Source organism: Dendroctonus ponderosae, unplaced genomic scaffold, assembly GCF_020466585.1.
Source record: "Dendroctonus ponderosae isolate FM_Combo_2020 unplaced genomic scaffold, Dpon_F_20191213v2 Dpon_F_20191213_8, whole genome shotgun sequence".
NCBI lineage: Eukaryota > Metazoa > Arthropoda > Insecta > Coleoptera > Curculionidae > Dendroctonus > Dendroctonus ponderosae.
The window spans coordinates 13,187,796-13,198,983 of record NW_026019016.1 but is presented as its reverse complement, the minus strand read 5'-3'; the positions used below and the strand labels follow the sequence as shown (position 1 = coordinate 13,198,983).

The 11,188-nt window shown below is 40.4% G+C and overlaps 1 protein-coding gene across 1 annotated transcript in view; it reads left to right on the top strand.

Annotated features, from left to right (window-relative positions):
- LOC109539475 (heterogeneous nuclear ribonucleoprotein L) overlaps nt 1-11,188 on the top strand; it is a gene marked incomplete in the record, with an annotated part of 79,411 nt that overhangs the window by 52,364 nt on the left and 15,859 nt on the right. The window contains 1 exon segment of the mRNA XM_048669496.1: nt 8,788-8,862. Within this exon segment, the coding sequence (XP_048525453.1) occupies nt 8,788-8,862 (75 nt within the window).

Below are 11,188 nucleotides of genomic sequence, written 5' to 3'. Positions count from 1 at the left end.
AAAATTTAAGACATTTTGAGAAAATTTTCATTTTTTCCAAAAATCGACCCCCACCCTTGGAAAAATTTCGACCAAAAATCAAAATTTTACATGCGTGTTTTTTGAGCTCAATCGATTCCTTTCGACGTAAGAAGATCATAAATATGCATTTGTAAAGGGTTCGGATCAATAATAAGGAAGAAATCGTCGGTTAAAGATCGTGAAAGCGCAAAAACGCTTAAAATGCGCCGAAAATGTCTATTATTTTCATTCATTTTCTAAAATTTTCATTTGTTCAAAAACTTCCCTTGCAACGATAATGCCTGAATCGGGCCTTCCATCAGCTGCAGAATTGCAGGCCGAAACAAAGCATCCTTTCATTCGGGCAGTATTTTTAGAAACGCGCTCGGATAAAGCACGTTTTGCCCCATGGATGGAGACAGTTGAATGCCTGCTCCATACGTGCCTCCCTAACCTTTCCTGTTCAAATTAGCGATGTCGCTTCCCAGGGTGTTCAGCCATCTGCTTCTGACTGACATCTCTTATATATATAACTATTTTGCTCGCTTGACTGTCAGGAAACAGTGCTTTTGACCTGTTGGAACCGACAGATCCAGCAAAAATTGAGGAATTCTCCTCTCCCGACCACGTCCAACGTGATCGCTCTTGTGCACCTGCTAATAGCTAATTCCCTTTGAAGTTTGCCGACAGCACGATTTTCCCAAGCTTCAGCCCCTCGTTTTTGTCGTGAAGGGCAAACTTTTTGGTTTCTGGCCTCGTAGTTTCACGAATTAAGCTCGTAAACGTCAAGAATATATTTCGAATATAATGCGAAATATCTGAAGAGATTTGCAATTTTCTGGAGTCTTGGAAGGGTAAGAGACACCGTTTACGATGTTGCCTTTGAGCTAACACGTTTTGACTGTGAGAAAACACGGTTTTATGTCGGAATTGTTAACCCCTAAAGAGGTAGAGCCAAATTTTCATAAATTTTCCACCCAGTTTCATTTAGATCTCCTCTATTCTCTCTAACTATTCGAATAACATTATATTTGTAAGAACTGTTTTTGCCGCCTTAGTCTAATCAACAGTTTATAACTTCACGCTCTCAGTTGGTTGATAATTTAACCATTTGGTGATAGAAATCAATCCCAAAATCGACAGCGATTCGCTTGTTTCTTGTCCGATTTTCAACTTTCCTTTCACTGGATTTATAAAAAAATTAATTCCAATCGTTTATGCTGCTGTACCCCTGGACAATCCAACCGGGAAACATTTTGCTTTGAATTATGTTCGTAACTCGTCGCTATTTTCCCATTAACAACTCCACCGAATCGTATATTTGCATTTTTTTATATGAAACTTCATGGTTTATATCGAACCCGAATTGGTTAATTTTATTTGTGCGGCTCCAGCGAATCGTCAGGGGGATAACAATCAAAGTAAATATAATATAAATTTGACAACAAATGCATTTAAACCCAAATTAATGCACAGTTGCACAATGCTGCTGCATATGACGCACACTTTATTAGACATGGCCCGATATGACGATGAATTAAACTTTTTGATTACTTTTCATTACTAATAGTGGTTTTTGTTTGTTTCAGGTAAGTGGAGCGTCCAATACGATTGACGAATGTAAGTATTGGCCTTAATTAGGCCCCGAAGGGAATTCGTGGTAACATCTAATGGAAATTGGGTCATTTTTACAATGTTGCTGCTTCGTTTGGGGGGAAAAAGTAATTTTTCCCGCAACTAAGCCGCAGGATAAGGCACCGAAGCACGACTCTACACTAATCCCGCATTATTTGTTGCTTTTACGACGTGCGCGGTTTTTTAAACGGAATAAACGTGTTTTTTAATCACTCACTCGTTGTGCAATTTTTCTTGTTAAATTTCGCTGAAACATGCCAGAGCACGTCACCTGAATGTTATCCCAGAAATATTTGCGCCGCTTTGGTAGCAAGCGGTGTTTATGTACGCATCCCCCAAACCCCAAAATCAGGTGAAAAATGAGCAGGGCAATCAAGCAAACGCTTTTTGATCCTGCCCAAAAACAGCCGCTTTGATTAGACCGGGAATAAGAAATCTTGTTTGGGTCCTCGGAGGACTAACAAAGAGCGTCATTGAAATAACAGCACTTTTCCTCTGCTTTCCCGTGAATATTTAATCGGTTTTTGTTTGAAAACTAGCTGATAGCGATCCCGTGGGAGTGTCGGTTCGCGTTTCCTGCTTTCCTGCAGCAGAGAGCTGCATTTTCCAACGGTTCTCCATTAATTTCCAAGATTGCACTTGCTTAATATCGGAGCCGAGCGGTCTTAAGACGATGACAAATTGAACGTGTTCAGCTGAACAGAAACAGTGAAATTTTTGAAGTTTGAGGGACGTTTTTCCTCCTCCTCAACGGCCTTCATACGCGACCTTATTCAACAGGGTCCAACCAACAGGGAATTTTAATCAGCGAAACGTTTTCGCGTTTACTGCCCGATTTATCGATCGTCGATATTTGAGGAGGTTTCTTTTGGAGTCTTTTCGATACATAACGTGGTGTAAAGGACGTTTCGGTTGGCTCTAGCACAGAGCCGTAATTAGCGACAGTTTTGAGTGAATCCTTGCGTCCAAGCTGGAGGAGTTGGTGATTAACTGGAGGATTTTCCCGATTTTAAATAAATTTCCCGCTTTAAGCACATTGCAGGTAGCGAACTAACCAGTTTAGTAATTGGAAGGAAAACGGATGTAAATCCGGTGATATCTTAGCGTAACGTCGAGACTGGGGAATAGAAACTGGCAAAGTTTAATTATTGATGTGACACAGATCTCGAAGTTGCTCTAATCCGAATTAGAGCCTCGAAGCAACAGAGAGAGTGCTCTTAGTAAACCCAGAACAGAGCCGGGCCACTTAGCGATCGAATTTTACTTGYGGTCAAATTCGATGTCGCGTAAGCGACAGATCAGACTCGTTTGCCTCGCAAAATTTGCGCAAATTTAAATAATGCCTCCGATAGAGGCTCCGATCTGCTCCATTTTGCTCGGCAGCGGCTTTAATCAGCTCCGATGCAGGAGCAGAAATTAAATAGAGCAGCGCGCCAAAAAGGGCACAAATCCATGCATTATTCATTGAACAGTTGTTGCTTAGTCTTCGGGCCCTTCAATGCGCCTACTTCATGGCGTCAGCCCTTTCGAAAGTTTAATGAATTATTGAGGTGTGTGGACGTGGATAAAATGAGCGTTTTAAGGCAATTAGGAATTTTGAGTATTTGCCCCGAAATATCTTTTTTTGCTTGTGCTACTGATCGATTGTATATTTTATGGGAATTTTATTTATTGCAACGCGGCAAATTGCCGCCGGAAAATCTAATTACAAAAACAAGCAATTAATAAACGATTTCTGTAGACATGCAGGCCGATAACTAATAATTAAAATTTCCATTAAACTTTATCGGTTGTTATGGCAAGCGCGGTGCATTGATTACAGTTCGGTAGCAGGAGCAGATTTTTTCAAATGGTCTGCATTTTTTCCAATTTTTAGCGGCTATAAACGATGATTCTGCTGCCGTCACAAACCAGGGTGTTGTTCCGATCAAGAAATCTTGAACTTGCGCCCTAAATTGCACATTGTTCGCGTCTTTCTTGGCAATGAAGGCTCATTTTGGATAAATTTGCCAATAAAATATAATGCGTGATATCGAAAAAGTTCGATATTTTTACTGTTCCGAGACATATTCTTTTGCGCCTGAACAGAACTATCTTCTTTTGAACTTTCGGGCGTTTCGAGTTTGCAGGGCGACAGGGTGAAATTTGTATCGTTTTTAAATTCGATGTTTTAATGCGATTTTAATTCTGTCGCTCATTTTTTTTTTATTTTGCGGGTTTCTCAAACGGGGGCAAATATTGACTTCAATTTCTTTTATGTCTGAACGGATTGCTTTTCGGCATGAGTTTTCGGCAATTTTGGAAAGTCGAGGCTTTTATGGCCCGCATGACTCTTCCACTCATATTGCAAAGTCCCGTACTTCCAAACCAGTAAAAACAGTTTTTTACCGCTATGTAGGATGATTTGCTTTATACTTTAGTTAAGTTAGGGCAATTTTTTTATGTTAGTGATTTTATTTGTTCTATTGTTTCAATGTCCCGTACTGGTCATACGGGTGCAAAAATTGAGTGGAGCTTTTTTACGACTATGAAGGATAATTGCGCTTCCAACTTCTGTGATGTTCATTTTTGTACGACTTAAGGGTGTGTTTTGGCAATTTTTTAAAATAAAGTCATAAACCGGTGGAAGTATCAACTGGAGGTTTTTATGGTTTTCCACGATCATTTCCTGTAAGTTATATTTTTCTAAGTCGTGCTTACGAAACGTCTGGAACGTCACTAATGTTCTTCACGATGTTGGAGCCGTAATAGCGAAGTTCCACCAAATCCCTATCATGTAGCTTTAACTAGCTTCTTGTCAGCTGAAAACGATTATAAGCGAGAAACGTTGAACGTCTTTATAGGTTTGGGGCCAAATCTGGCAAGCAATAAACCGAGATATCTCGAGCTAAGGTTGCAATTTGGGATAACGATTCCAGGCAGGGAAAAAATGGACCATTTGTTCCCTATCAGGCAAACTAGTTTAGGATTTCGAATGAAAACGCCGGCAATTTCTCAAACGTTTTCTAATTAGCCCTTGAAAGCTGAGACAGGGGGGGGTTTGGGCGTTTTTATGCAAAGTGGCCGGCAAATTTCCGAAACTCGGCAAAACTGTTGAGCTTCTGGACGTTTTTTCGCCTGAATAAAATGTGATCTTTTATGATAATTCGCACCGATTGTGCTCCCGTTTCCGCGCTGTTTTGCATTTGAATATGTAAACCGACCAATTTTATTTAAATGTGTCTTTGTTTCGCTTGTTTGCCAACTGAATCTTGTTATCATGCTTGAACAACGTCCATAAAAGAACCACACATTCGTAATATGGAAAAGATTGGTTTATTTGTGCACTTCGGGGGATATTTTGTGGATTCTTAACTCCCCCGATGCAAAAGTAGTCGCCTCACTCAAGCATCGCTGTCGTTTTTCCCATCTAGAGTGCAAAAGCTGCATTTACCAGTCAGTATTAGAGATGATATCTTTCATTACTCTTTATAGTTGCAGCATGGCGTAATTCGAGTCTTATCCGAAAACTGTTTAGTGTCTGGGGTCCCGTCAATCATATGATGTGGCTCCGTTATCTTTACGATACTGTTCTCGTTCGCTGCACACGAAATTTCCCCGATTTTCCGCTTTTATCGCTTATGTGACACATTATGAAAGTGGTACGTGGTGTTTAGCGCAGATTCTGTCAAGGATTTGAGCGAAAAAATGCCAACCAACTCTAAGCTTTAAAAATAGTGACGATTTTCTGAAGAATTCCAGTTATGAGTTTCGCGTCAAAACTCGTTTTTTTCACACATACATTTTTTCTAGATTAGTCAACAGTCGCGCACTTTGTCCATTAATTTCGATAGTACAAACCACTGCGCTGGTCCTCACATGTCCATAAGATCATTACAGTGGGTTGGACTCTTGAATGCTCTGGTCAAGTCATGAAAGTTTAGGGAGTGCTTTAGTATTGAAATAAGTTATACCCCCATTAACGGTCATTGTTGCCGATAAATATTAATAACTGGGTCATACTGGTAGTAAAATGGGCAAAAAAGCCGTTTTTATGGGCATGTTAAAATGAAACGCGTATTTATACCAAATGGAGCATCAAATTGGGCCGATAAACGCGAACAACGCCCAAATTTAATCGAATTTAGTTGTTTTAAACTTAAATAACACTCGGAGGGTTAAGCGGATTTTTCCTTAAATGGCATTTTACGTCTTCCAGCCATATTTTCTACGTAACTGTGCTCACCAATTGTTTCGCAATTTCCCCAGAACGTTGCGTTTCATGCTTGAGATAAAACATTATGACCAACAGGCTGATGTGGTCACTTGAGTGACGTCCATTTTAAACTCGTCATTAAACGTTTATATAAATGCTGGCCTGGTATTTATTTGACAGCTTTTAGTGGGCGTAAACGTAGTCGGCGATGGAGAACATTAATTAAAAATTAATTTGTTTATTAAAAAAACAACGGTCTTTGTTTAATTTCATTGGGTCTGAAATTGCCGTTTTCTACATATAGAAGTTGAGATTCAACAACGGCGCTTTAGGCGGTATAATAAAATTTAAATTGTCCCGCTTAAAGTGCTGAGCAAACAGCAATTTCCTCTCATCCTTCGGATTAGGGGTTTTTCGAAATTTCGTTTTCTGCCAACGGTCCGAATTGTTTGTCGAGCTGGCTCGACTTTAACCATTTTCCTGCAAGAAAGTTTCCCGCATTTGTTTAGTTTAAACACAGTTGTCGCATTATTTGTATCACTGCTAGTCAAGTGTTTCTTCTTAACGGATTACTCGCAAACACAGAATATTTTGCTAGTTTCGAATATAAATCTGGTCTTAATGTTGCTGAGCGCAGATAATCCATATTAAGCTCTAATCCCTCTTGGGCGCTCTCGTCTTTTTACACCGGAAGTAGTTTTCCGTGCGCTTAATTAAGAAGTTCGCTTTGGAATGATGCAGCTTTTCGAAACGAGCTGTTGCTTTAATTGCAGCTTCTTCATATTAGAAGCGAGTATTTCTTTCGCAAGGCGGACTAAAGTTAGGTTTTCGTCGCGATTGCCTTTTACTCGTTTGGACAGTGCTCAACTTCGAAACAGGAGATTGATTGCTGCGCCCAGAAAAGCGCTTCTGAAGATGCAAGTCATTCGTGCATGCGAAACGTCGGGAACAAATTTGAAATTCGGCATAAACGCCCCAGAAACTCACCGGTTTGAAAGCTGAGATGTAGCCAGTTCGGAGTTGTTTCATGTTCAAGCTGTAGCAAATGGGGTATAATTAAAACTCCCGCCTGCCTGATCATCATACATTATCCGTTTCAATTTTCATTAAATTCGACGGGACAAAGGATAACTTTATGTATGTGTGCAAGCTGATCGCTATCGCCTGAATTTTCACATATTTTATAGCGTACTAAGGCGACATTTTGGCAATTAGGGGAGTGCTTTGGGTCGATGTTCAATGTATTTTGGTTTGTGCGCGGATTTGTATAAAGTTCACACTTGGTTTTTGGGGTTTGGTCCTTTGCTTTCATCTGTCCAACCCACTGTGTTGAGCGGCTAGAGAATCAGAGCAGATTCACCCAGTGGTTGGGAGCATCAAAACTTTGGGTAAAAATAAGTAAGTAGAAAATTTATGTTTATTGGGTGTTAAGTGTAGTGAGCTGCGCCTTCTCAACATTGAAACTTTTGCCAGTTTCAGCAACGTGACCAAAAGAACAAAAGCCCCCCAATTTCAATAGCTTTGACTTCAGTGTTTCAACGCTGAACAAACACTTTCGTGTTGGGTCTTTGTACAGTGCGAAAATCCACTCAACTAAATGATGTGTTGAGTTATTAGGCACATTAAGCTGAAGACTTGTCAGCACTAAACACATTAATACCATTTGGTTTGCGTGACAAAGGCGCATTAATTCACTGCTGGATCTCTTCCCTTGAAAATAGAGTTCTGGATCGGTTTTGCCTGGCAAAATCGAGCGTTCCTGTCCTGTTTTGGCATTATCGTCTCCGGAAATCCGGGGAAAACAACTCGAAAGAGGATCGGAACGACGCCGCAAAGCAGAATCCGATGAAGCGTTATGTCAAATGTGACGTATTGTGCCACGCAAGAAGCTTTTCTTTTGGTAATTGCTTTCGAACGTCGATACGCAAAAAAAACACCACAACCTGTATACGGTTACGAAGCGAATTGTCTGTATGTACGGCCGGTAGTCGCGAAAAGCTTGGGAAACTTTCATTTCTAGAGTAAAGCAAATAGTTGGCAGTAAAACTCGGTGGCTTCCGGCTATTTAAATGTAAATTTGCAGGAAAAATCGGCTCAAAAAGCTCTCGCCATGGGGCACTAATTGTCGAGCCCGAGTAACTTGAGGCTGAACAATGCTGCTCTTTACCGCCCAAAGTTGAGGATTTGTTTCGAGATTGCAAGCCGTTTAAGTGTTTAGGTCGAGCTCTGGATGATTTACTGTCTGCGCGATTTTAAGTGGAATACGCTGCATCAACTTATTGTCGCTTTAAGCGAATTTCCAGACGAATGTTGAATGCATATTTCCGGTTTTGTCGTCCGGAAATCTGCATGAAAGTTTTCGCGATTTGCCTATTTTTGCACTTTGTCATTTCCGTATCGCTTTGGCTGGTTTGGCGGCGTTTGCCACTTTATCAGGCCTGGAGTGCTCGGGAAGCTGTTTTATACCGTCATCGATCTAGAAATGTGCTTTTATAAGCAATGTGGCAGCAAGATTTAGTAAAATTTGTTGTAAAATATGCGTAGTTGTATGCATACATGTATACATTTTGTTTCTCCTTCATTAACTTTTCTTTGCTCAGTTCAACGCTTGACCGGCCAAATTCTCGTTTGAAACCACTGGTGTGTCTGTGTAGATGTTCACAGGGCGCAGTGGTCTGGCCTGTTGGCAGCGTGGTCAAGTTTGGAAATTAAACAGTTATTTGTTAAGAACCTTTTTCTGATTTTGACCACGTCGTCAACAGTCCAACCCACTGCGTTCTGCGGCGATCAACTCGCGCATCCAGTGGTTTAGAACCAGAAAATCGGTGGACGAACTACTTCAAATATGTTTAGCTTTTTCCTATTATCTAACTAAAGCTCTGGAAAATGAATGCAAAATTCTCGTTGATTAGTCGCTGTATAGTCGTTAGTTTGACCCGTTTTTCTTCCGGTTTCAGTTAAGGAAAACACAAATGGACGGCCACAGCCTCTGCTTCAAGAGCCCCATTATGGATCTCGACCACAACCATACAGTAAGTAGTTTTTCCCTTCGTCGCTTATGATCGCCAAAAAATGAAAATTAGAAATTTGGGCAACTGTTGGTTCGACTTTCGCTGTAAGCTCGATTTAGGAATGCTTGAATACTCGCCCAAGTTTTAAATTGTATCCGGGAATTCCAATTTTTCCGCTCTTTTAAGCTGAATAAGACATGGATAAATTTCACTCTTATTTGCATATTTTTCTCGGCTGATTTATTCAATTTTTTTTGGAAAAATCGCCCGAACTTAAATGCCAGCTCAACTTGTTCAATGGCGCAAATTGCTAAATTTCCTGCATAATCGTTTTCATCAACTTTGATTGATTAATCGCATCCATGGCCTTTCAGTGGCACTCGCCTAAGAAAGAGTCTTTAGATTCATCCGCACCAGACATTGTCCGAAACTTTTTAATTACGAAAAGAAAAACTCCTGCGCTTGGATACTCTAATTAAATATTCCGCTGCTGGGTGGGAAAAGCCCCCGTACTCATTCATCCATTTATCACGAAAGTTCAACTCCTTTCGCTACAATGTATTGCGAGTTAATTTCTAAACTCACTGCGAAAGTTAAAAGAGCGAAAATGGGGAAAAACTTTCGCCTCGGACACGGAATTAGCATTAAAAGAAAGCGTGATTTTGCGATTTGGAACTTTTTTCCAATGGCTGAGTTTAGTGGGGAATACAAAATTTTTCTTCAGGCAAGAACCGTTTATTGTTGGCAATCAGAGAAGCAACAATGAATGTACCGAAAAACTAGAGCATGTTTAAAATTCCCCGAGCTTGTGACCCAAAAGACAGCGAACGAGATTAAGAAAAGATTCTTTCACTGAGCACTCTAAACGAGCTTTTAACAAGAACATATCATTTAAATGTGTGGAACGTCCAGGGCACTTTCACAATACTGGAGTTCAGTATTTATTTAAAGTCTGTTTTTTCAACCATATTGTCGGGAACATCGGAATTTAATTCGTAAAAAATTAGTTTTGTCTAGTGTTTTCACTCGATAAATTGCCAAAGCGGATTTGCGGCAATTTTCATCAACAAAATAAATAAATGCCAGTTTGATGATGGTGCGTGCCAAATTCCTAATTATCTCTCGGCTCTAATGATTATTTTTACAGTCGGTTAAAATTACTTCTTGCTCTCGGCTGTTTATTTCCCGACCGCGCGATTCCAATGTATTGTTTTAATTAGATAATCCAGGAAAAATAACAGGGGCAGGTGCATGCGTGTTAATTTCTCTGGGCATTTATTGCTAGAAAAATCTGGCGAATTTTTTTTCGGACATAAATTACAAGCTGATGAGTGTTTCGTTGCCAGGCTTGAAACCATCTCTGAGGATGCAAGCAACTCGTGCTAGTGAAACGCCTAAACTAATCAGTTTTAAGCAAAGAGGCCATTCTTTTGCCACAATCTGCTCGAATCAATCAGCTCGTTTGAAAACAATTCGTTTAAAAAAGGCGTTGGCATGCCCAGACACGTTTCTGTTCTATATCGGGACCAGTAGAGCCATCAATAAGTACAGTTCAGCATATTTATTGGTTTGCTTCGTTTACGGGTTTCGTGCTCTTTCAAGAGCTTTCACGAAATATGTATGTAAAGGCTGGTTTCCTTTGGTGAGGTATTTTTAGGTGGCCGGTTGTTCCGAAAATGCGAAAAACTGGCGAATTTCAATTGAGTTGATGGGGTTTTGAGCCTGTTGCCTGGAATGAACTGGAATTCGATCTTCTTTGATGTGCAAGCACTTCGAGCTTTTTCTCTATAGATGGACAACCGAAAAACAATGTTTCTTTTTTTTTCGTTGGGTCTACACATATAAAATCTCCGAATTTAATTTGCATTCATTGTAGCTGCCTAATGAAAACGGTGTTCTCCGCAATAAAAGCGGTTTTGTCCCCCCATTTTGCCTCCCTTATGAATAAGCGGCACAATTGAAACCACTGTCGGCAAATTCAATTCTACGGTCCGTCTTTTTGTTCGGTTTAAACGTTTCCTGTAATTGTGCGGTTTGTTCCACTTTGCAATGCTCAATGTGTAGCTCATTTCTTGAACAAACCAGGTTTTACCATTTGCCAGTTCTGGCTGAACTGCTGTAAAACGACTGTGTGAAAAACATTTCTCGGGCAAGCGGCCGAAGACGGTTTCTCATTATTGTCCAAACTTTGCAGTAGAAAAAGAGATAGACTTCCGAGGCCATTTCTTGAAACTAATGGGTTTTTCGGGTTGTTAGGCCGTCGTTCGGTAGAATTTCTTCTTGACGTTTCGCAAGCACGAGTGGCTTGCATCTTCAGAAGTGGTTTGCTTGAACGCTTACACTGTTC